The 27,249-nt window shown below is 35.1% G+C and overlaps 2 protein-coding genes across 11 annotated transcripts in view; one reads left to right on the forward strand and one right to left on the reverse strand.

The window, feature by feature from the left end:
* The first annotated feature begins 11,474 nt into the window (after positions 1-11,474).
* LOC149535978 (alpha-1,2-mannosyltransferase ALG9-like) overlaps positions 11,475-27,249 on the forward strand; it is a 126,796-nt gene continuing 111,021 nt past the window's right edge. For 3 of the 10 annotated variants that reach the window (XR_016356886.1, XM_089804116.1, XM_089804115.1), the window contains exons 1-3: positions 11,497-12,250; positions 14,015-14,136; positions 14,261-14,477. Coding sequence is in view for 7 of the 10 variants with exons in the window: in XM_089804116.1 (XP_089660242.1) it covers positions 14,126-14,136; positions 14,261-14,477 (228 nt within the window). In the remaining 3 variants the exon portion in view is untranslated. Of the gene's footprint in view, positions 12,251-14,014; positions 14,137-14,260; positions 14,478-27,249 lie in introns of all 10 variants that reach the window. The other 7 variants (XM_089804120.1, XM_089804118.1, XM_089804114.1 and 4 more) reach the window with 6 other exon arrangements.
* LOC149535979 (uncharacterized) lies at positions 24,623-25,171 on the reverse strand. The gene is made up of 2 exons (XM_089807350.1): positions 25,043-25,171; positions 24,623-24,927 (listed from the first exon to the last, which is right to left on the reverse strand). The coding sequence occupies exons 1-2, from the start codon at positions 25,161-25,163 to the stop codon at positions 24,725-24,727; spliced, it is 324 nt and encodes a 107-aa protein (XP_089663476.1). The 5' UTR covers positions 25,164-25,171; the 3' UTR covers positions 24,623-24,724.

Here is a 27,249-nt window from a genome sequence, read left to right on the forward strand (position 1 = left end):
CTTCATTTTTCAATTTATTTATCAATATAGTTAGATTATAAACTCATACTAGTTGCACATGATTAAAATTGCTTTCATTTGAAAATCAAAAATACGAAAAATATTATTTTTCCACTAATTATTTTCGAAGTTTTGTAGAATTATAGAAATGAATCTATAGAACCATTAAAGCCCTCCTCACTAAAAAAAAACATTATTCTTCAACTAAGTTATTGAGGTAATGGAAAAATAGCCTCTTAGAATATAAATTACAATGTCTAGGAATGTCTAAGAATCAATGAAAATAATCATAGTATATTAATATAATCTCTTAAACATAAACATCTCATATAATTAATGAATCAATATCATGAATATACTGTAAAAGGTCATAGTATTCTATTTGTGCAATCTATACTTCTAGTTTGATTGAATAATATATAACATTAGGTTGTTAAAAAAAAGATTTGTTGAAGTGTTGGAGCCTATCATGGAACAAACATTATTTTGTCACTAATGTCAAACTTGCTACTTGCTAGTAAGACAACTTCTTTTTGGTCTAAATGTTATCATTTGATTGATTAATGAAGAGGATTTGAAAAGAAAGGATAACAAGAGTACCTAGAGAAAGGTTGAGATACATGGTGTATAAAAGGAGCACTAATACAAGATAAGTCTACTTAAGGCTAAAGTGAAAGGTTACATAAGCTAAGACAAGAAGAAGACTATGTATCAAATTGTATCTATCAAGCCTGATTGAGAAAATAGTGGAAGTCAAGTAATTTAGTGTAGGCTAAGAAGAACTTAGTAGGTGTCGAGCATCAAAAAAGTTAGTAAGTGTCGAGCATCAGAAGACAATTATTTCTAAGTAACATGTTATTGTTGAGTAACATTAAAATGAATTTGATCAAAGATTTCACGAATCTAAGCTGACAAAGTTGATTTCTTGAATTGTGTGAAGCATGTTGAAGAGAAGTATGATGAGCTGGTGGCACAAAATTCAAGATAAACCATTTTGAGGAAAATATAAGGAGGATTGCACAACAAGTTTCTAGAGGGAACCTAATGGAAAGAGGGAGGATTCGATGAATCTGACCTAATCCTTTGATGGACAATCGAGCTTAAGTGGCAAAAGATCGAGATTCTTTTTATAAGGGGATACAAGGCTAGAAGCAAAGTGTCTTGAGAGAGCGAATGAGAGAAAGATAAGAAGTCTGGAGGTTTTGGTTCATATGGTGGCCGAAGGAAAGAACTTGCAATTGGCATACTGATAAAAAAGGCTCAAGGAGGTGAAGGCTTGAAGGGTGAACAAGCAATCAAAGGTGAAAGGAATGAATGCCAAGAAGAATGGATGATTGAACCAAAGATCTATAATGTTCCAGTGAGTTGTTCTGTTATTAGATCAAGTCCTATTACTACTTTCTAACCATTGTATATGTCTGGATAAATCCTTTGGATTAAGGTTGACCTAAGAGTCATGAGTAAACCCTTTAATATGGTGATATTCTAATGGAATTTTCTAAAGTCCTCTAACAAGGCTCACTCCTAATAGGGTAATTGAAATCCATTTATTAAGGTCACATTAATAGTGTGTATTGTAACCTCTAAGAGGGTTGGCTCCTCACGTGGCTCACTTCATAAGAGTGAAAATTGGTAGCATGTTACTAGTGGTTTTTCCCAAATTAGATTTTCGTGTTAAATCCTTGAGTCAAATTGTGTGAATGAGTTTGTGGTGTTTAATGTTTACATTTTTGCAAAGTTATTTTGACCTAGGAAGGAAATCTACTAAGTTATGGAGTTATTGGATGATCTAATTAATGAATGCACTTATATGTTTGGTGAGTACTGAAAATTTGTATATGTACATTTGGACCTTGGATAACTGATTCATGCCCCACTCTCAGTTATTTTAAATATTCCAACAATTGGTATCGAAGTTATTGGTGCTTTTGAGGAAATAGTTTGAAGGTAAAGATCAAGATGTACAGAAAGGAGGTACCCAAGCTTAACAAAGAAAAAATTCTAGCTTGGAAAAGCTTGATGAAGCTACATCGAGGAAGACTTGGAGATTTTGCAACGTCAATTATAACTACCTAATTTGGAAAGTAACCAGAGCTGTGACTGCACAACAATTGAAAGATAAGAAAGAACACAATCAGACAATGTAGGAGATTTCATCTACCCTAATCTATTTAGAGTTTGATGACATCAAAGAGTGTACTTCTTCCAAACAGATGTGGGATGCCCTAAAGAAGATCTATGGAGGAGATAAGAATGTGCTAAGAGGCAAATAAAAAATTTTAAGAAGAAAATTTGATGATATGAGAATGCAAGAAGGTGACAATATAGCTTAGTATTGTGGAAGAGTCAAAGAAGTTGTTAATGCAATTAAAGGATCAAATGGAAAGATTGAAGATGAGATTGTGATAAAAAAAGTGTTGAGAACCCTATTGCTTATCTATACTATTAGAGTCTCTGCTACAGAAGAAATGAGATGTACTATTGGTAATAATTTGACCCTCGAAGGACTGGTTGGTAGACTCACTGCTTTTGAGCTTTCAAATTTTAATAATTTCAAAACACAAATTGTTGAAACTTCTTTCAAAGCTAGAGTGTCACTCAAAGAGCCTAAGGAAAAGAGTAAGAAAAAGGTCAAAAATGTTTCTAGTGATAGTGATACAGACGAAGAAGATGTAGAGGAACTTGAAGCATTGTTGGCTAAGAGATTTCATAGAGGCAAAGGAAAATACAAAGGTAAGTTACCTATCATATGTTTTAACTGCGAGTTTGAGGGTGGAGATTCAGTAGGGTTTTCTGGGACTAAAATTCTGGTAGAGTGATCTTGCAGTTATTACAAGCGAACTTGCTAGTGTTTACAAGCAATCCCATGAAGAGAGAGAGAGAGAGAGAGAGAGAGAGAGAGAGAGAGAGAGAGAGAGAGAAAGAATGAAGGAGGGGGGTTAAATGGCCACATGGTAGGCAGATTAGATGATGAACTCGATCTCGCTTTTGTGGGTTTGCATCCCTGCAAAAATTTTCCTTAAAAATCATAACCATGGGTTCACGAAAATATACTATTTTGAGGTCTTGTTGTTATCAAATGGATGATATGGTTGAGAGTTTATTGCCTGTATTGGGATTGATGTACCTACAAAACAAGTTTAAAACCTAACATGCAAAGCAAAAGGCACAATATGTTAGTTTTTAGATTAGTAAGCATAAATGTAAAATGATTAGATAATGACCCAAGTGCAGGGTCCCACCAAGCATGTCAAATGTATGTTGTGAAATCCTAGTATGCAAAGAACATTAAAATGAATCTAACATTCATAGACTAAAGAAAAACAAAAAACTTCATGAGAGGCTGAAGGAGACAGAGAAGAGGACTGCAAACCAAGTATGGTGACCTCCCAAAGTGTGACCTTGATACTTCAATATGTCCAAAATGATGGTGGATGTGTGCTCAGAATGATCTCAAGCTTCAAGTGGTGAGTTATGGTCAATCATGAGGGTGAGTGAAGGTTTTAACAATGTGAGTATGGATGGATTTTTTTGGCATAGATGGTATTTTGATAGTTTGTGATATCTCAAAATAACATTATAAGTTTGCATGGGAAGTGGATATATTGTGAGAGGGGAAGGGTCCAATTTATAGGCTAAGGGATGGTGAGATGGATGGCTAGGATGCAAGAAAGGAAAAAGGATGAGGGAGGGCTAGGATGCAAGGAAGGGGAAGCACATGAATTTACTTCTTCAAATCCATATCCTTGTGACAAGTGTCACAAGGGGATTGGATGGGGGAAGAGGGTCAAAATGAAGGGTCAAAGGGAGTTATGAGGGAGAAGGAGTCTAGAAGAGGGATGTAAGAGGCCTTAAAGAGCCTTTAATTCTTTGTAAGAGCATTAAAGTCTCTTGGATAGGAATGTAAGAAGGATGGGATAGGACTTTGACTTTGGTTTAGGTTTAGAAAGTCTTAATCCTTATTTAAAGTTGTGCACATGTTTAGGAGGGGGATTAGGCTTAGCTTAGGAGGGGATTAGGGTGCAAGTGGCTTAGCATTAATGAGATAGGTTAATTAGCTAGCTAAGTGAGGTTAGCATGGGTGAATGGGTTAGATTTGGATAATGATAGGGTTTAGGAATGGTTAGGAGTTGGTATTGATTTATTAAATAAAAGGGGATATGACATTAAATTAAATAGGTATAGTGCAATTATTTAATTTAATAAACGAATAGGGATTTAATTGATAATTTGACTTTAGGTTGTCATTTGATTTTATCAATTGGACTTTAAAATAAATAAACTAGGGGATGATGACTAATTAATTAAATATCTAAAATTTAATCAATAATGTCCTAGAAGATGACTAAATAAGATTACTTAATGATGTAATTATATTTAGGTGTCTACAACCCTGACCTTAGGTCAATTTTCAAGAATACTATAGCACCTTTCATTTGATCAAACATATCGTCAATTCTAGGAAGTGGGTATCAGTTCTTGATAGTGACCTTATTGAGAATCCTATAGTCTATACACAGTCTCATAGTCCCATCCTTCTTCTTGACGAACAATATCAAGGCTCCACAAAGTGAAACATTAGGTTGAATAAGCTTCTTATCTAACATATCTTGAAACTGTATTTGTAATTCCATCAACTTTGTGGTGGTCACTCGATAAGGAGCTTGAGATATAGGTTTTTCCCTAGGTATCACTCTAGATGGAGGTAATCCTGGAAGTTCTTCTGGAAACACATCCTAAAACTTCTTGAGGTATGGATACTTCTCCTCGAAGGATTCCCTCAAATTTTCTCCAATTTATCCATCTTCAAAGACGTAGTCATCACCATAAGTAGTACCTATAGGTTCTCTCAAGTCTTCAATCTTAATTGAAAAAATCTCACAACCTTTTCATCCACATTTCTTGAGTTGCATGACATATATATGGCATGGTTTGATTTTATGCAAAACTCCTTTGATGCTTATAGGAATGCCTTGGTCATCCAAACATTCTAATTTTTTGGTGAGATGATCAACCTTGGCCTTATGTTCACTAAACCAATTGATGCCTATGATGATATCATAAGACCCAATAGGTGCTACATACAAGTTTATTTTTGTAGAGAATTTTGGAAAGTCAACTCGTGCCTCAAATAGACACTACTCCACCTTAGCCCTTAACTGGTTTGCATACTCAACCATCCATGGTTTTTCCATGTAATTAGACCTCTTAGGAAATATACTTAACATTTTTGGAGATATAAAAGATTATGCAGCTCCGGTATCTATTTATATGGAAATAGGGTTTCCATAGATCTTACCCAGAGTTTCTATTGGACCCAACTATTGTTCTACCTATCAATTGTCTAGTGTTGCATGTATCCTTTGCTAGTAGATATGTTGTTGTGGTGGTAGTAGTGGTCAAGGTGGTTACTTGGTGTTTTCCTTACCATGCCATTTGTTAGCATAATGATCACCACCATAAGTGTAGCATCCTATTGGTGGTCTTTTTTTCAATTGCCCTTGTCATTCTTATTTGTATCGGGGTTACTTTTGAAGTCCTTGTTACCATTTCCTCATGGATCTAGTTTGTTGGATTTGTAGTCCTTAAATTATTTCTTGCGGGTTCTAAATCTGTCCCTTCTGAGTTCCAACTTGTTTTCCTTTTATTATCTCAAATAGAATCATCTCTTTTTATTTTATATGTTCTTGTCGAATAGCCTTTTCTAGGGCTTTTTCCATAGTTTAGGGAGTGAGAACATCAATTTCTCCTTCAATCCTATTATTTAGTCCCATGATAAATTTTATCACCTTTAGATTCCTATCTTGTTGATATGGAGGTACATACTCCAGTAGACAGGTGAATTTCTCCTAATATTTGTGTACAAATATATCCCCTTGCCTAAGGTTTTGGAAGTCCAATAGATTTTGGTCATAGAAAGTTTGGGGCAACCAATGATTCTTAAAGATGTCCATGAACTTTTCCCAGGTAATTTCAGTTGTCTTAATGTTCAGTTCAACTTTGGTGTTTCCCCACCACGTAGCATCTTCCCCTGAAAAATAGTATATTCCCCAAACTGCCTTTGAGGTTTTTGAGATATTCCTAATCTCAAAATATTGTTCCATTATGGTCAACCATGCTTCTACATCCTCTTTGGATTCGAAAATAGAAAAAAAGGAGGTTTGATCTTTTTGATGGTTGAAGATAAGTCATTAACTATTTCTAGTTTCTTTTGATTCTCAATTTGTGTGATTGACGATTGCGTATTCCTTTCACTATGAATTTTCATGTTGAATTCTGGGAGGAGGTGAAGATTGCATCTCCTCTTGACCTTGCCCAATTCGGGTTGCCAGATTGTTCATTTTCTTTTCCATACTTTCTAACTTCATTTATATGTCTTGCAAAACCTAAGGCAACAGATCCGAGGGAAAGCTTGGAATGTTTTCATTGATTATTTCATTGTCTGCAATGTTTCCATTGCTATTCATATTTCCTATTTTAGTTGGCTAGAAAAAATAGTTACAAACAATGTTTAAGTCAATTTCTTGTTCATGCTCTACTTAAAAGAGAATTGCGCAAGACCCTATTTTTGCTCAATCACTTATTTATTCCTTTATTTCCTTAGCTACAATTGTAGCAGGATTTATTTAAAAAAATCCCTCGTATGAGGGTTTTATAATATAATTTTGAACATTCCAATACCCTATTATGGGGTTTTCTATTCAGTTTCAATTCTATACATATACTGCAGTAGCCAAGTTTTATGGAAGAGCATAAGGGGGTTAATATGTTGGGCATTCCATGCTTTGACGAGTTTATCTCTATAAGTTCCCTTCCTGGTAGGAGCCCATCTGACTCTTTCCTTTTTCATTTGTTAAAGAACATTTTTTAAGGTTTCATTGTCTCGAGGCATAGAACAATATGAGTAATCATAGTTTGGCATGTTCTTAATCAAGTAGGGAAATATGGGATGTCACGCCTTCTTGCAAGGAGTCTTTCATGTATACATCTTGTTACATTTAAATCTAAAGAACACCTTATTTTTACTAGTTTTCTAACTGATGTGCCCAAGGTTCAGTGTTGAACCCAATGCTCTAATACCATATATATCATACCAAATTACTGGACTAAAAATAGATACTTAATTCTGAAATTTGTAACTTGAACAAATAATTGAAAGAATGCAAAACAGTAGGAAAGAAACACATATAACCATATTGCCAAAGTAAACATCCTTTAAACTATACAATCCATTTCATGGGAAGGTAACTAAATTAACTTTCAAACTAAAATAATTGACTAAACTAATTTCAGTAATGACCCAAAGGAATCTAAATCATTTCTAAATATCCTACAATTTATACATTAAGTACGATAAAGGAACTTGCAAGAAGGGATTCAAAAAAATCATATTGAGACTAATTGAAGGAAACTGAAGTTTGTTTTCCAAGCCTTGACATTCTGGAAAGAGGAGAAGCATTGACATAGGCTTAACCTCCCAACCATAGACCTTACAAATCCCCACAAAATCTTTTAACAAGAAAGGCCCTCCGTACCCTAAGGTTAGGCTTGGAGCACTATAGTCCATCCATCTGAGTATACCAATGTTTAGAATGTTCGCTCAATAATAGGCGGTGATGCCTGATTAACTCGCACCACTGACATCTTGTGATCAAAATAGGAAAGCATGCCTCTAAACTACCTTGGCCAAGGATTTAGATGGGTTTCCAATACTTGATCACCATCGCTCGACTTGACAACATGGTACATACTAGACAAACATGAGCTTACTTGAAAATTTTGTTGGAATTTATTATAAAATTTATCGTGAATTCGTATATGGAAGTTATGATTTTCGTTCTTTCCCTTGCATGGATTTCTTTTCCTCTTCACCCCGTTTCATTGGCTATTCCAACCAGGGTGAGTCCTTGGAGAGAATGATTTCTCATTTTGGTATAGATCATCTTAGATATTCATGGATTCCTATCCATTAACAGGTACACTACAAGTAACAAACTTGTGTAAAGATGCAGTTCAATTCTAGCAACTTGCTGATCTTATATTTTACCATGCATGGTAAAGTAAAAGACAAGATTATAAATGTAAACACAAAGAGGAATGAACTTTGATCTTAGTGATAATTTCTCATTTTGTATGTTGGCCCCCTTTTGAAATTAACAGTTCTCAACAATCTTGAATAGAAAGGTCAACAAGAACATGAGCTAAACACATAGACATTGATCATACAAATGATGCATAAATCATAGAGGTCAGATGCATAGATAATTCATCTAAAAACTATTGCATCAATTTAGAATCATAATGATTCAAGTGCATACATACCTAACTTAAAATCTATTGAATTATTTTCAAATTCATATAGAATGGGTATGTAAGTATTGAACATAACCTGAACGAAAGCCTTTGTGGGATTTGAATGATACCTCCACCATACGGCTCAGAGATGACTCTTGTTGTGAATAGAATGTGAAAACTATTGTGGGAAGACCTGCACTTGAATCAAGAGGTATTGTGTGCATAACAGAGAAATAGAAAGAGAAGAGGAAAAGAATAGAGTACTGTCTGCAGTCAAATGTGAAATGTTTATAATCTCCCCTAGGCTCAAGAGAGCCACAACTCAGGGTGGTAGTTTCATTCAAAGACCATCAGTTACAAGGTTACTGAATATAAAAGAAAAGGTGGTGCCAAGTGTATATGGTCGCCTATCAAGGAGAATTATAAGTTTGAATTATTAAAGAGTTCCTTTTGAGAATTATATGTATATATATGTATATAGGTGTGTGTGTGTGTGTGTGTGTGTGTGTGTGTGTGTGTGTGTGTGTGTGTATATATATATACACACACACACACACACACACACACACACACACACACACACACACACACACACACACACACACACACACACACACACACACACACACACACACACACACATACAATCTTTAAATTAGTCCATCATGCTATAATTATATATAAGGTTGCACCTATTAAAATACATAAATCTATATACATGCGTAGTTCAACGAACTATGATTTATTTCTAACATCATATCCTCTTGATATTTGCATGTGTGTGTGTGTAGACACACACACACATGATACACACACACACACACACACACACATATGGGTGCTAATAAAAGAAAAAGAGACGACATCACGAAACAACAAAGGTAATGATTTTGAACATGAATTTTTTATAATGATAGTGTCCAAACAACTCATGATTGTCCAATGTGTACTCTATTGTCAAATTGCTAAATCCTTATCAAGGAAGTTAGAGGTCATACCTAGTGATTGAACAAATAAACTAGAATAGTGCCCCATTCCTCAAATCTCATTTAGCAATGAATTCTCCCCTTCGTTTGCTCTTGCAACCACTGTGCAACATTTCCACAACAATAACAAGTTCTTTCATTTAAATCAATATTAGAATATATCACATATAATTGTAACAATGGTTAACTACCATTATCAATTAAAAGTAAATATAATAAAGTAACAATTAACTACCATTTTCAATAAACAAGTAAACATAATAACTATTAACCGACTCCATTATAACAACCATTCCTACATGAAATAAATGGTTAACCATAACTTCTCTTTTCACATGATCAAGAAGATGATAGTTTTAACCAATCATCTCAACGACTATAACTTATTTTAATTAGGTCAACATTTTGGGATTTAACAAAGTGCAACATCTTGACGACCTAGTGGAGAAGGGGATCTATTCCTAGTTAAAGAAATAGGTGAACTACTCTTGTGATGAGAAGCACCTTGTTGAGCTATGGTTGGGGAAGGCTTCTAAACATGAGGATGGTCTTTTTAAGAATCCACAGATCTTGGAGGATCCTTCCTTTTTCAAACCATCCTCCAACTATCACTTATAATGGCATTTTTATAAGAAGAGGAGTTATCAACACATTTTGAACCCTCTTGCATTGGTTGTGGAGTTACATAAGGCAAAACTTGTGGCTGGCCAAAGTTTTGCATATCCTAAGAACTAGGTGCAACAGACATATTGGCTTGAGAATATTTGTTTTTTCTTATTGGGCAGTCTCTTATAAGATGACCATCTTGTCGATAGAAAAATCAAGCATTAGGCTTGTTCAAATACACAAGTGGCTGATTGAATTCAAACAATGGGCCAATTAGTCTAATGATATTGGGTAACTCATTGGTGAGGTGAATTTCCACACATGCCTTAGGGTGAACCCTAAAACTGGAAAATTTATCTATGTTGTTTTTGCACCATAAAACTCTTCCCAACTGAGACACAGTCTCTTTCAAAAAAGGTCTAAAGGCAAGGTTTAAGAAGGACAACTCTATCCACATAGGATACCTGGATCTAGATGGACCTTCAGGATGAAAGTCAAGTGTCCATGCTTGCACATAAAAAAACTTGACCACATATAACCCAAGTGTCATATTGAAGCACCGTTTGGGCATGATCAACACACTTGAAAGTGCAAGACACATAACCTCTCCCAAGTTCTCAATGCTTCAATGTTCTAGCCTCAATTTTCCCAATTTGTTTTAGCCCATTTATAAAACTCTAACTCTGATGGAATGCCTCTTAAGAAAACAAAAAAAAAATCTATTTTGGTATTCAACAATGCAGTCAACCACATCATTGGGGAGAGTAAATTCTATAATTTTACCTTCTTCCTCCCCCGACTTGTCCAACATTTCTTTATCAAAATCATCACTCTAGGTTTGTGCGACATGTTTTGCACCACTATTATCCCTTAAACTTCCACCAATCTCCAAAGGTGTATGCTCAACTACTTGTTAACCATAGTAGGGTTGTCCATCTTCATCGGTTTGGATTGCTTCCCACCTCCTTTCTTGGCCTCTTCCTTTAACTTCATCCCCACATGTGTTGTGGGTAGCGCTGAAGAGCCACAACAAGGGTTTGTGAGCCCTATGGCAAAGCAAGGTGAACTAAAACCGCTAGTAGTACAGTCTTACATATGCACTGTGGCATACTGTTCGTCTGGTGATCTGCGCTCAACTCCTAATTACATTCAACCTGATCCTAGGGTTTGTCTTTGTGCCTGCTTTGAGATTTCATCAACTAAAAATTTGTTTGAATCATTGATGCATTAGTTATTACCTGCATTATCCCATTCTTTACTTTTTAAATTTCTAAAATCTTTTAAAATTATTTTAAAATTTCTATATATCATAAATTGATGTTTATAGTATTACTTTTTTACATTGATTTTCATAGTATATTATTTTTTAACTTTTGATTTAAAAATCTCTAGATAATTTTGATAATTTTAAAAATCATTTGTAATATGTTATTTTTTCACTTATAATTTAAAAATCTCATAATTATTTTGATAATTTTAAAAATCTTTTAAAATAAAATTGAATCAAATTATAAAACATGATAAACAGTTTATGGCGCGGACTAAAAATAAAAAATAAATAAAAGCAAATAGCTGTGTCAAGTTGGTAACACCTTAACAGACAAAACTTGGGTCGATCGTTTGAAAACATCTCGGTCCAATTAATTAACGTGGTAAAATTGGAGGCGATCAGACTTTTCCCAGGCAGCAGGAGGGTTAGAGCGTAAATGACAGCTAGGCTATAGCCGTTGGGAGACCAAGTGCTTTCTTTGAAAATTTGGTGCCTTCAAAAAAATTCCGCTGGAGTGGACGGGAGCGTAATGTTGGTTTTTTCCCAAAATGCCGTTGGGAGATTGATAACAAGAACATAATTAGGAGATTCATGTCGTTGGGAGACTTATACATTTAAGAAGGGGCAAATAAAATTCGGGCAAGAGAGGGCAGAGGGCTGAGCTTTGCATTTGTAGTGTAGGGTTCATATAAATTAGGGAGATTCATACGGCCTTGAAGAGAAGGAAAAAGGAAGAGCGAATTGAGATTAAAGGAAGAGGGGCAGAGGTACCTTGAATCGGACCGTTGCTTTTAGTTTTAAGTTGAGAGCATTCAGAGGGACCTTGAATCGTAATTGGCTCTTTTAAAACTTTTCGGATTCCTCATCCTTCTGTTTGAGGGACCTGGATGAAATTCGTAATCTATTTCTCGTATTTATGAAGCTCTGTATGGCGATTTCGTTTCAGGGAAGGGATAATCTCCGCAATTTGAACTCTTCATTCTGGGACGAATTCCGTACTCTGTTCGTCACATTTACGACGCCTCCAACATGAAAGCTGATGTCCTGCAGGAGGGCTCCTTCTGTCTTCTTGTTGGCATACTTGGACAGGAAGGTATAAATTTTGATAATCGATCACTACATTGCTTCTCTGAACATCAATGGTTTATTCTTCACATGATTCAGCTACAGTAGCATTCCCTATGTAGTGACTTTGGGTTTCGATTATTGGGTAATTATGAATTGCATGATTTAGAATTAGAGTTACAGGGTATACGAAGATCATAGAAAGCACGCAACTAAAATCTTCTTTATCTTTTTTCTTTTACTTGTCTTTTTAATCATCACTCTGTTTTTATGCTTAGCATACTCCACTGTAATTGGTTGTGTCCAGAGTCCCTCTGTTTTGTTGAATTATGTTGGGTGTCTAGTATGGAATTGGGCACATCTTGTTTTATAGGGCTTCTTACTATTTGTATTTGAAACGGTATGAGTTATTTTCTCTCTTTCTGTTATAGAGTTTTATTAAGTATTTTCTGGGTGTAGGGTTGGAGCTTGTTTGTTAGCTAGTTGTCTAGATTTAAGGTGGGTATGGTCATATGTTTTCTGCCAGGATTTAATATGTAGATTTTTGCATTTGAGTTTATCTATTTTGAAGTGGGGTGTTCATCTTTTTGATCTTTCATAAGAATCAATTGCCATGAAAGAAATATGTGTCATTTTCATGACTGAATTAATGTTTTCCTATCACACATTTCACAAGCCGTGGCATGACGTTTTAAGCTGGAACATGATTGGTGACAGTGATGGTAAGGTATAGGTGGATTGGATTATGTAGATTGTATTTATATTTTCACAATCATGATGATGCACATAATGGTTTCTCGAATTTGATGAACATATGATTACCACATCATAAATATGGTCAATAGAGGAGCTTAGTACAATAGGCAATAGATGGAAACACCCTAAAATTGCATGTTGTAGATATTGTGGATTCAATATCCTTTAATGGATTTGTATTTGATTCCGTGATTCCCCAATGATTGCTTGGTTGATAATTAATACTATCAATTCATGTCTCTAGCTAAGGCCATATCTTTGACAAGGATTCACAGGTAAAGGTGAAGATTCTATTACGTCTTATAAAGAGAAAGTTTGTGAATATGTTTCCATTGTGAAACTAAAGCCAGGGATTCATATGTTTTCAAGGTACTAATTGTTGAAGAGAATATTCTTTGGGAGTTTTGCACTTTCCTTTAAGCAAGTCTCTAAAGGTATAATTTCCCATACGATCAATTCTTTGATACTCCCAGATGCCTATATACTATTTAAAGGATATGTATGCCATTACTTTTAAAGCTATTATTATTTTAGTTTCTTTAAGACGTTGGAATTAGCACTCTAATTGCATAATTCTAGTGTCCCTGTATTGGATTGTAGTACCAGATGTAACTTTTCTAAAGTCCAAGTCCAAGATATTGTGTGTTCAAGTTAGAGGAAGTAGTTCAGATCAAATTAACATGATCCAAGTGGTAAAATGTGTGACAAATTTCATTTTTCAGCCCTGATGAAAAATATAATTTCAAGTGCGAATTAATAATTTAATAGAATGTAAAGCCTTGGGCATCTATTTCATTATGATTAAAAAGTCTAGTAGACTATTTAAATACTTAGGAAAATTTAACCTTGTTCTGGAAACCTTTTCCTTTAATCGTTATACATTGATCTGCATGCTTTGATAACTGTTCAAGCTTCATGTCGATTTAGTGTGAGCAAGGCAAGTTTATACTCTTTGGTAGGGAAAGATGCAATTTATAATAGATGTTTTTGGATTAATAAAATTTAATTTTATTAATTTTAATTTTTGTGCTTGTAGGTAGGTGGTGATATTATAGGTGCTACTGCTATCTCTCATTGTAGCCGTGTCATGAGAGTATAGCTGGAGGCCCTCTGATCCCCATCCTTTTATACTTTCTTTTTGAAGTGGATGTTTTATAGGTAGTACAATCTCATTATTATTAGTTTTTTGCTGTTACTTCTCAAAAAATGATCTTCAGTGTCAAAATAAGAATCACATCTTTTGTGTCCAATGTCTAAATGGTGATCCCTTTCATTTGTATAGGTTTATTGTGAGTGCATTTTCAATGCACACAGTTACCCTTGCATCATCTGTAGTTCTCCTTGATTGGACTGCTGTAACTGTTTCAATGGTGGCTGCTGGTTTACCTAGTTGGCCATTCTCTTTTCTTGCAGCGAGTCCTCTGGTTATCTACGCTTTAGCTGCTAGAAGCTTTAAAGGAGTCTTTTTGGGTGAGGCAACAACTTCGAGTTATGGGATGGTAAGCATTCTGAACATATGCATAATTCAGTTTTGAATTCTTTTTCATAGATTTTTGTTTACAAAATCTCTTTACCATTGGCTGAAGATATTTTATATCTTGTAAAGCTGATATGCTTGTCTTGTTTTCAATCATTTTTACTACAAGTATTGTACATAAGCAATTTAAATCTCTAATATATTTCTTTCAAATTATTTCATTTTTTGGTGAGGTTTAAAGAAAGATAGGGATTGGATATAGTATTTTTTAAAATTTCAGTGAGGCATAAAAAATGTGCAAAATGTCAACAATTGTGGGGCTAAGTTTAGTTGTTAATTGTTTAATCAAGTCCTTAATGAATGTGTATGTATTGCACCATGATGATTTGTAATTGACATAGGAGAAAATTGTGAGCTATTATAGAGATTATTTGCAGCTCTCATGTTTGTGAATCAGTAGGATTTTGTAATCTAAGTAGAACAAAATGTAATAAAACTATAGAGCCTATTTTCAGCCACGGGTTTGTTTAGATCTCTGGGATTGTAAGATTTTGATTTTGATTGTATTCTGTTTAAACTGGTCACATCCAAATTATTATTGAACTTATTTTTCTTAGATATTTCCAGATTTTTTTGTTGCTCAAGGTCTTATATAATGTTGTTTAGTTCAGATTCCGGTGACTTCTATAGAAAATGTGAAAAACTATTAAGAGTTGGTTTTGAACTTCCAATTAGGTTCATGAAGACCATGAACTGTTAGATTTTAATGATTTACAATTTAGGTAGAGTACATTTTGAACAAGTACGGATCTTGAGAAGCCCTGTTCCAGGTATTATTAGGTTTTAATAATTTTTAATTTAGGGAGAGTACATTTTGAACAAATTTAGAGTGTGGATCTTGAGAAGCCCTGTTCCAAATTGTTAGTTGTGATTGATTGAGTCATTATTGTATTTTCTTAAGGGCATGATTTGAGTTTCCTTGATTTGCTAAATGCCAGGAATGCATGATCAAGGAAGTTTCTAGTTTGGATAGTTGTCTATTTTATAAATAAAATATGTACTATTTTATTTTTGCTATAAGCAATTGCGTTGGCTGTGCTAATATATAGCACTATATGATAAAATTTTATTTAGTCATTGTGATGTCCCTAGTTGGGATTGTGACTGTGAAAAACTATTAAGAGTTGGTTTTGAACTTCCAGTTAGGTTCATGAAGAACATAAAATATTAGGTTTTAATGATTTACAATTTAGGGAGAATACATTTCGAACAAATTTAGAGTGTGGATCTTGAGAAACCTTGTTCCATATATTATTAGGTTTTAATAATTTATAATTTAGGGAGAGTACATTTTGAACAAATTTAGAGTGTGGATCTTGAGAAGCCCTATTCCAGATTTCTAGGAGTGATTGATTGAGTCGTTATTGTATTTTCTTAAAGGCATAATCTGAGTTTCCTTGATTTGCTGAATGCCAAGAATGCATGATCAAGGAAGTTTCTTGTTTGGATGGTTGTCTGTTTTTGCTATAAGCACTTCCATTGGCTGTGCTAATACGTAGCACTATCTGATAACATTTTATTTAGGTTCATGAAGAACATAAAATATTAGGTTTTAATGATTTACAATTTAGGGAGAATACATTTCGAACAAATTTAGAGTGTGGATCTTGAGAAACCTTGTTCCATATATTATTAGGTTTTAATAATTTATAATTTAGGGAGGGTACATTTTGAACAAATTTAGAGTGTGGATCTTGAGAAGCCCTATTCCAGGTTTCTAGTTGTGATTGATTGAGTCGTTATTGTATTTTCTTAAAGGCATAATCTGAGTTTCCTTGATTTGTGATCAAGGAAGTTTCTAGTTTGGATGGTTGTCTGTTTTTGCTATAAGCACTTCCATCGGCTGTGCTAATATGTAGCACTATCTGATAACATTTTATTTAGTCATTGTGATGTCCCTAGTTGGGATTGTGACATATAGCTCTTGAGTCGCAACATTTTGTTACCAGTTGCAGTGTCACGTTATGCAATCTCTTAGAGTTTGGACTGAAATCTCATAAACAAAATGCACGAGACTCCTTTCCTATTTTAGTTTGTTCACAGTCAGTAATGTTATTTGGCAAGGGATATTATACTTCTGATATGAACCTCTGATCTGACTTCAGCAATCTCAGCTGTTGATGGTATAGATGTTTTGAATGAAGATTTATCTTTGCAAAGACAAAGCGTAGATAAGTCTACAACTTACTTAGTTTTTCAGAAATAACTGACAATGTCTCAACTCAAATGATGAAGTACTTCTAGAAGGGTTAGGAAATGGTGCTAAGACTCCGAGGTGATCTCTTGAGTAATTCAAACTCCCTTTCTCATTATCTGTAGTGGCTGTTCTTGTTAATCTAATTTATATCATGTTCTGATTCTGATGTATTCATTTTCTTCCTGTTCAATGATGGTGTCTTTCTTCCTATTGGATGCGTATTGCTGTTGTGGTTAAATACTCCCTGTAAGGTATTAGGAGACTTCACTGCCAAGAGATTGGGCTTGTAATTTCCTGTTGTCATTCGTTAGTGGCAACTTTTCCTTTATGGTCAAGCCCTTCGGATTTTATGCAGTCAACTAATGAGCTGCAGGTTAAGAATTGTTTTCACCAAAACATCATTATGTTTGTAATGTCTCAATTCTCAAATAAAATTTAATAATAAATAATCCTTAATTAATAAGATTTTACTAATCAATAATAGATAAATAATAAACAGTGGTAAGTAGAATATATATTAATAATATATTGAATATCAATTTTAATCCAAAGATAATAAAAATAGATATATTAAAATAATAACATTGTTTAAAACAATTGAAGAATATAATTATTGAGGAACATTCAGAGGATAGAGGAGGCGATGCAGAAACATCATTAAAAAATAATAATAATAAAAAAATCAGAATTCCCACACGTCTATCCTCCGTTATAGTACAGGAGATTAATCATTCATAGTTGGTGTAAGGAAGCAAATAAACATTGGTCTATCTATCGAAATTAGGAATCATTACGGAGTCAAAGAAATATAATTATCCTCAGCGTGGATATTGACAATATACAGGAAAAATATTCAATCAGCACAATAAATATTTGAGAAAAATGATAACTTCAAACTACTATAATAAAAGAATTCAGATTGATGATCACTTATGATATTGCTTGGATCAGAAATGAGATCTCAAATAGATAAAAATATGAAGAATAGAAACATCAACCCTCATATAGTGCATCACTATACTAAATATAATCCTTTTGGATTCATATACTATACCTAGATGCACCTGATTAACAAGTTGAACAATATTGAAGACCAACACACACACACACATATTCTTGTATTCAGATTGCCATAACACAAGCAGCCCCTCTGTAATTATATTTGAAGACCAATATCTATTATAGTTCTATCTAGCTTGTGCCTATTACCTAAAGTATTATGGGTACGAGGTATATATAGACAATATTGGTTGTTCAAATAGTCATGAACATATACTAATAAATCGTTTCTAGCAAGAAAATTGTATCAGACTTACTGTTGACAGTTAATTCTTATCAGTCTTCATTGACATCAAGATAATAAACATCTACATTGATCAATTTACCCACTTATCCAAATTACCAAATTCAGATTATCAATTTTAAAAACATTTGAAACTCCTATTCAATACATAAATTTATAAAAAATAGAATTATATGCAAGTTTCAATAGAAAGGACCCCCCACCCTATATTTTAGTGGGTATAAGGAACCCTACCACCAGGGCGAGTCTATAGTCATACAAGTTATAGGAAATTAGTCCCAAACCTTGAGAAATTTTCAGAGGGGACATTACAATGTTAGATTACTGTTTGGGTTGTTAGATGGAGTTACATATAATATATATTATATTTCATTTTGGGTTTACATAATATCGTATGCTATGTATTATATATTGATATATGTTACAATATATTGTATATTACGTTATAATAGATGATAGTATCTGATATATTAATTTTTGTATTAACAGAGTAACAAGCTGAGATACATCACTACAGGAAGGGTTTCTGAGTTACAACAACATCAGAGAAACCCTCAAAGTTGATCCTTTAGAATCATGAAGTATCAATTATGCATTTAAGATTAACTACTGTAGAAGCCAAAAGCCTGAATAGATGTCAATACAAAAAGAAAGGATATCAACCCAGACTGAAACTCAAACAAAAATGGCCCTTTCACATAGTTATTATTCTCTGTCATTTAGTGCTGGAACATGAAGTATTTTGCTAGCCACAATAGGTTCATTATCGATCTTTAGCATCATGATTTGACTCTAATATTACTGGAATGAAATAATCTCCTTTATGGATCATGATTTGACTCTTCCGCATAAGCATCATAAATTTGTCTCTTGGTATTTCTAGGACTGTTGCAACCTGTGACATAATATAAAAATGTGTGAGTTTACATCCAAACTCAGTAATCTGCCTCCCTCTCTTTTGAAAAATCTCTCCACTTCTCTCCTTCCAAAGAAACCAAAGAATTTTGCAAGTAAGAACAGACCAGAAGGTGTTGGTCTTGAAATCAAAGGACTCCACAAAACCAGCTAAGACGTCACTCCAAGAAAGACCAGGTCTATTGTTCCACACAATAGGAGACCCTAGAAAAATAGACCAGACCTCACGGGCAACTTACAGTAAAAAAACAAATGCTCAAATGATTCAGTAATACCACAAACACCACAAACAATATCACTTCCTAGCCCATGGGGAAGAGTGTTACCAACAACAAGCTTCCTCAAAAGAAGCAACCACCTGAAACAAGACTTCTTAGGTTCACAGGGAGAGTGCCAAAAAAAGTTAAAGACAAATTGCTACCTGGGGATTGAGAGCTCAAGCCCCCAACCATGGTTCACCTTCTCAAAGATAGAACAGTCACCCTTCATTAAATTATATATCGTCTTAGTGAAAGCTGCCTGCAGACAAGAACCATCAGTCCATTTAATCCACTGTAAATATTGCTCAGTATTCATAGAAAGACCTGGAAATTTTTTCCTCACAGCTTTAACAATTATAGAATATGTTTTTTTTCTGAGTATAGGGAATGTGATATTTAGCAGAAATTTCATCCCAGCTCCCTATCCTATTGTCAACCATCAAATCCTTGATAAGAACAATACCCAATTTATACCACTTCTTTCCAGAACAACTTTGAGTGAGTGCTAGAGGTTTACCTTTAGTCTCAATCCCCCACCAAATAGGTCTATCTAATACAGAATATGTAGGAGGACCTCCATTAGCACCTCTGTTAGAGATAAGAGCTCTAACTTGAGTCCAGGCCTTCCAGATAGACTGAAATACCTTGGAACCATAGACAGATAACTGAAAATTGCCAAAGATCTTATCACAAATAGGAACCTCCGACCACCCCTTCCCTTTTTTAATTGCAGATTGAGATATATTGTTCCTAACCAAAACTTTCCAGGGCTGTTCTCCTTCCAAGGCTTGAATAATCCAATTAGATGCTAAAGCCAACCCTTGAGCTTTCAGATCCTTAATACCAAGGCCTCCTTTTTCTCTAGGTAGACAACAACATTCCCACTTGACACAATGCCTCTTCTTGTTTCCTTTTCCATCTGACCATAGAAAGTCTCTTATGATCTTCTCCAACCTATCACTTTGATAATTAGCAAACAGTCAGGCAGAGGAGAAATAAATATGATGAGCAGATAAGACCTTTTGAACCACCTGGACCCTTCCAGCATAAGAGAGGAGATGGGTTTACCATTTAAGATACTTCTTTTCAATTTTAGAAAACAGCCAGTTCCACACATCTTTAAAGGATGGATCTATGGAAAATGGGATTACCAGGTATCTGATATATTATTATTTATTATTGTATCAATGTATTCATATATTTTTTAGTTATTACCGTTTCTTATTTATTTTGTAAATATATTCTTGTATTACAATATTTATACTAAGTATTTATTTGTCTTTTTTTTTATAATTTTAATATTACAAATTATATATTAAAATCTTGTTAGTTAATGAATATTTATTATTAAAAATTTCAAAGCGGATACTTCATAGTCATGTATGGTGAAGGTGATCTCTGCGGATGATTGACTACCACCTTCCTGGTTGGGAGCATAAAACATGTACTTGCTGAGCTTTTTATGCTAGAGATGACAAACCACAAGGTCTATGAGCTCCTTGTATCTTGGAAGTTTTATCAATGCCAAGGCACTAAAAATTGTATCATTTTGTGTAATTTAAATTCATGAGTCTTGTTTTAGACTTGCTTTAGTTTTTCCACATGTGACTTATGTTCAATCAATTAAAATTGTTGCTACTCCATATGCTTCTATATCTCAATACAATTCATGACATGCATTGTAATTATAAAATGTTGAATACTTATACCTTAATTACATGACCTTTATACCTTAATTACATGACCTTTTTGCCTCTTTTCAGAAGGGTTGATATAACCAAGCCCTGCCTGTATGTCTTGTATTGTTAATAAATTTCTAGGACAATTATTATGTATGTCCCCTTTTCCGCTCTAGGCCTACTGATGCCTTGTTGGTCTATTTTTCCATTCGGATAGGCTAACGACATTAATCTTGAGCATGCTAGCCAGTCACAGGATTCTATTTGGTTTCATTGGGGAGATATTTAAGTTGTGAGCTTTCTATAATTAAGTAACTTTATTTTATAAAGTTGATTTATAAAGTTACTTTGAGTTAAAGTCATTTTATAATAAAAGTAACGTAAGTGACTAAAAGACGAAAATGACTTTTATCCTATATTGCCTAGTTGTTTGTATTTTCCCTCATATCGAGGTTATAAAAGCATGGAGCTTCATTGGGATTGGCACCATGAAATATATCAATATACTGAAATTTAATCTCGGTTGCTTAAATGTGACTGGTTTTCTTAAGGACGAAACCCCTTAAGAAGTATTGAGAAATTGGACGTAGCCCCAGTATCTCATCTTACTATAGTCAGGCCTAGAATTACTGGTAGCACGCTTGAGGCAACATAAATCAGTGTAAAGACACAACAAAGGGAAGATAATGCAGTTGATCAAAAGGAAGGATCTGTAGATATGAAAGTTTGCAAGTATTGAACATGAGAACAAGCAGGCTAGGTGGCAACTTTAGGACATTAACTTGGAAGAGCAGATGGGTCGTATTGCACATGGGGCAGAGGTAATATATTGATTTCATCCAAATTTGGAGATTTGCATTCATTGTAGGTCTGTAGAATAGAGAGCCGACCACCCTGACTGGACTCCAATTGATGCTCACGTTGAGGATGGTAACTGTAACCGTGGCCCTTAGTGACAAGGAACTCCACGATAGTCCTTGTATTGATGCAGCAACATGTCAAGGAATAAACAACTAATATGCTCGGTTGGTGATAGTGTGCGAGCTACTAGACTAGGAGGAAGAGCAATCTTGGAACTGTAGGGCAGACTACGGATGGGAGCAGATGTGGACTTTCCCTTGTTGTAGCACACTCCCATCATTGAAAATGGGGTCTGGTGCACTGATTGTCAGGTCTTCTCTATCATGTCCTTCCTTGTATGTAAAACATTTTCCTAAGGAAGTAGAAATTGCTTCATTTAATTCGGGTGCTAAATGAATAACACACTTTCACTCTATTTCTTCGTTTCAATTAGAAACTTGTGTTACTAGTTGTAATAGAATTTTAATACCAAATGCAAGGTTAATATCCGTCTTGGGTTGTGATTGGTATAAAAATTTCCTTGGGAGACAATGAATCATTTTACTTGAACTCAAAGTAACGTGAATCGGAATCGGCAAGACCGAATCGAATCGTGAATCGGCGATGAATCGGCAAATTTGAAAAAACCCTTTAAATTTAAAGATTTTAACAATTTAAAACTTATTTCATGCACCCTTTATTGAATATAACTTAAACACACTATAACATCATCAAATAGAAGTTAAAACTTAACATACATAAACATGGAACATAAAATCCATCACATACGTAACTATGTTATCTAAAATGTAAATTGTAGGCTAGCTGAAGCAAATAGAAATCAAATGATCATAATGATTTAAATCATAGACTGTATGTAAGATGATCCATAAGACATCAAATCATAAATGTGTGTAAGAATCTAAGATGAAGATCCATGAAACTTTGAAACATATGTCTATCAGTGATTCAGTATCAATATCTGTAAACAAAATATAAAAGCAAGGCTCTAGCTCAAGCCTCAGGTTCATAGTCATCATCATCCTCAACACCATCCTCAAGCTCGGTTGCAGCCTCAGCAAATAGAAATCAAATGATCATAATGATTTAAATCATAGACTGTATGTAAGATGATCCATAAGACATCAAATCATAAATGTGTGTAAGAATCTAAGATGAAGATCCATGAAAGTTTGAAACATATGTCTATCAGTGATTCAGTATCAATATCTGTAAACAAAATATAAAAGCAAGGCTCCAGCTCAAGCCTCAGGTTCATAGTCATCATCATCCTCAACACCATCCTCAAGCTCGGTTGCAGCCTCAGCCTCAACCTCTGAGTATCCAGTCTGCCTAATAGCAAGGCGTCTAATGTAGGTCCTAGAGGACTGCCGAGCCATATCTCCCGCATGTAAGATGGGCTCACGAACGTCGCTAGGCCCTGTGTCTATGCGTGCACGTGTGCATCTATCAATGCTTGAAGAACGTTCTCTAGATGCCTCAGCCTCTATATCCACCTGGTCAATCCATGCACAGTCTTCCTCAGTAAAGACTGGATCCACAACCTCTGTGAGCCACACTGATTTTGGATCAATCTCCTCTAGAATGATTGGAGAGGAGTCAGTGCCCAAAATCTGTCTGATCCTAAGACGGACGTTGTAATGAACAAAGACAAGATCATTCAACCTCTGCACTGTCAACCTGTTTGTCCTCTTCGAGTGGATGTGCTCGAACATGGACCAACTGCGCTCACATCCAGAAGCGCTGCTTGGCTGACTCAGAATACAGATGGCAATTTTTTGAAGTTTTGGGGTTGTGGCCCCAAACATTTGCCACCATCTATCTGAAATAAGGGAAAATAAAAACAGTTAGTCTCATTTACAAATTACAAATTACAAGTTAACTCTAAAATTACATAATCAACTTTAAGTTTAGAATCTAGATTCATGAATATTGAATATATTATTTAATTTTTACCTGGCTGTATTGTTTCCTGAGCATCTATGGCCATCCTGCTAGAGAAAAGTGGCCTTCTTTATTATTGAACTTATCAAGCTCAATAATTGCAGCACTGCTATCCTCATGAGTACTCAACCTTTGGACCACTGTATATAATCTGGTGAGAACATCCTCATCCGCCTTGAAGTCAGGACGGAAACGAAATGCCGGATTCAAAAAGTAAGCTGCTGCAAGGATGGGTCTGTGGAGCTGATTCTGCCATCTCCTATCAATGATGTCCCAAATAGGGGCATACTTCTCCTGCACTCCTGCATACTGGGCTCTAATGGCCTCCTTGGTCCTATCCATGCCCTCATATATGTAGCCCATAGAGGGCTTCTCCCCATCAGTAGTTCGTAGGAGAGATACAAGGGGCTCAGTGGCCTACATATAAAGTAAAACAAAAATTTGAGTCAAAACTTAAATATAGAATAATTCAATAATATAACTTAAGGTAAAACTAAATCATTAAACAATTGGCATAGTAAACTGTAAAATATTAAATGTTAAATTGCAATAAATTTACCTTAAGAATTTCTCTAGCAGGTTTCCAAAAACCATCATCATCAAATATGCAATTCACCACATCTATCCCTGCAGTGGTTGTAGCATAGGAAGATGAAATCCACTCCCTCCCAACAAACGCGCTCCTCAAATCATCCCTTGATGTCAACAAGGACTGCAAGGTGATGAAATTCGAGGCAAACCTCGTGATCCCTAGACGAGCTAACTCTTTGTCTCTTGTGTACTTCCTCATTGTGCTAAGGACAAATGAATGATTATAAATAAACTTGCATATATTTTTGCCCTTTCCGCACATGACTTGACCCACTCAAGTTTGCCAATTTCCTCCAACATGAGGTCAATGCAGTGTGCCGCACAAGGGGACCAAAATATGGTGGGATGCCTCTCCATCAAAAGTTTACCTACAACAATTTTAAGTTAATTAGAAATTCAAATTTCAAACATGTTAGAACTTAGGAAACTTAGAAATTCTAAGTTAGAATTAGAAAAAGTTCAAAATTCAAATAAATTTATTTTCAAAACTTGAAAAGTTAAAAGTTTACCTGCAGCAACATAACTTGCTGCATTATCCGTCACCACTTGCACCACATGTTGTTCCCCCACCTCTGCTATAACTTCCTCAATAACCTCACATAAGTATGTGGCGTTTTTTACATGAGCAGAAGCATCAATGGATTTGAGGAACATGGTATATCCTACAAGTAACAAAACAACGAATTATAATTACTATTAGCAATCAACAAATCAAAATTTGAAATAGTCAATCATGATTCAAAATTATGTATGTAGGAAAGTAGAATGATCAATCACCTCCACAGAATACAAGAAAATTGAGGAGTGTTCTTCCCCTCCTAACTGTCCAACCATCAGTCATGATGGTGCAACCCTTTTCGATCCACTCCTTTCGGTTGTCCTCAAGCTCATGCCTCATATCCTCAACCATTTCATCCAGGAGGTATCCACTCAACTCAGCGTCAGTTGGGGGCTTTAAACCCCAGACCACAAATGGCAACTGCATCTATCATGATCTGCCAATAAGGAGCCCTGTCACAAATAGATAATGATATTGATTAGAAATTTAGATGTCAAAAACTCAAATCATAAAACAAGTAGCTATAATTAAAGTTTTACTTTTACTTTTAACTTCAACTTTAAAGATAAGAAAGAAAAAAGAATCAATTACCTGGTTGCAATAAATGGAATGTTGCAAAAGTACCAGAATTTGCAAATCTCTTTTTTGGCAGCATCATGAATCTCCTTGTTCAAATCCATGCCCTCAAGTGTGAGTTGGGAGCCAATAGTAGTGCGGGGCAAAAAGTAACTATCCATTCTATTTTTCCGCACTCTAGGCCACAATAGGTTGGTGTTGGACTCTGTCTCAGTATAAGACCGACTAACACTGGCACTAACACTCGCATGAGCACTAGCACTAGGATGAAAAGGAGGTCTGGAAGAATCCTCTCCAACACAACCTACGGATGCGGAAGCTGATGCAGATGCAGATGTAGATGCGGTTGCGGACGTGGGAGCATGGGAGCCAATACCTCTTAACCCTTCAAGTTGCATTTTCCTATTCAACTTGTCTTGTTCAATTTTTTCTAATGCCACTAAACAAGTGCGTTTTGCCTCAACAGTTTGATGAGTGCAAACTGTGACATCATGGCCAGGTATGCCAGCAATATGGTATTTCAATCTATAGATACCTCCCAAATTTATTTTTTCTTTGCAAAATATACATTTTGTTTGATATTTGGTTCTCCTAGGAAACTCTTCATTATATTTCCAGCATTCATCTTTTTTACCCATTGTGGAAATTGGAAAATGAAAGCAAAGGGCTGCTGCAATAAAAAAATTCATGTAAAATATCAAAGTTTGCAACTAATAAACAAAAACTACAAAACAACAAACCCTAGTTTGCAATTTAGTAGAAATAAAAAACATTAAAGATTTGCAAATGAACACTAAAAAAGTTTAACAAAAAATGCATAATACACTAACATGCAAAAAAAAAAAAACCAGCACTTACCTCTTGCAAATGAGTTGAGGAGTGTTGATATTGACTCCTTAATGCTCCCAATGCAAGTTATGGCCTCCCCAGATGGATTTTTGATCTCTTTGGTGCTTTTCCTTGTTGCCGGTTGGAAACCTATGGATTTTCTTTTCTCTTCTTCTCTCTCACTCTTCCTTTCTTCTACTTATGCTAAGCAAATAGAAGGCTCTTTAGGGTTATAACAAAGAGGAAAGACAAATTAGAAAGCAACTAAAACATGTGTTTTTTTTTTTAAATCCAACTTTTTATGCTTGCTGGCGTGGCCGATTTTTGGAGATACACGATGGCAATTCTGGCGATTTTTGCCCTGAATCGCCGATTTGGGCGATTCACAAGAAAAAATCGCCACCAGCGATTTCTGATCCCAAAAAAATCGGGAGTCATGAATCTTATCGCCAAATTGGCAATTTCGGCAATTTCAAGGCGATTTTTGGAACTATGCTTGAACTGTCACATATCAAAATTTAATAACTATCTCTGTAAGGATACTATAGCGGTATCAGAGTCACAAGACTTGCCGACTTGTGGGTAAATCATTGAAGTTGCAGGCTGGTTAGAATAGGAAAAATGTCAGATAGGCATGAATAGGAAAACATAATTTTAGTCACATCCGACTTGAACAGGCAGGATTTTCAAACCAGATTGATATTGAGGACAATTATTCATTTGATGAAGAGCTAACCTTTGAGACAAGCATACAGGGTGAACAGGTTGAATAGGTTGCACAGGTACAAGACACTCAAATGGCTCACAATGTGAATGAACATGAACGAGAAGTGAGGGAAACCTTGCAGGCTATTAGAGATGGACAGAACAATATCGCTACTGCACTTCAACAACTTATAAGTGCTATGCAATAGCTAGCTTCGACTCATAGGAGAGCACCAAGTCATCACAGTGGAGGTGGTAGTGTGGCAGAATCACCTTGGGCTGCTAGGGCCCCCACATGGAACACTGACAGACCATT

Source organism: Cupressus sempervirens, chromosome 10, assembly GCF_028749045.1.
Source record: "Cupressus sempervirens isolate cs-2001-9-10 chromosome 10, ASM2874904v1, whole genome shotgun sequence".
NCBI lineage: Eukaryota > Viridiplantae > Streptophyta > Pinopsida > Cupressales > Cupressaceae > Cupressus > Cupressus sempervirens.

What these genes read in the sequence shown, in the direction of transcription:
- LOC149535979 (XM_089807350.1), bottom strand. Translation starts at nt 25,163, where the DNA reads ATGAGGCATGAGCTTGAGGACAACCGAAAGGAGTGGATCGAAAAGGGT. An exon ending in TTTTCTTGTATTCTGTGGAG is followed by an intron (nt 24,928 to 25,042) that starts GTGATTGATCAT and finishes TGTTACTTGTAG; the next exon opens with GATATACCATGTTCCTCAAA.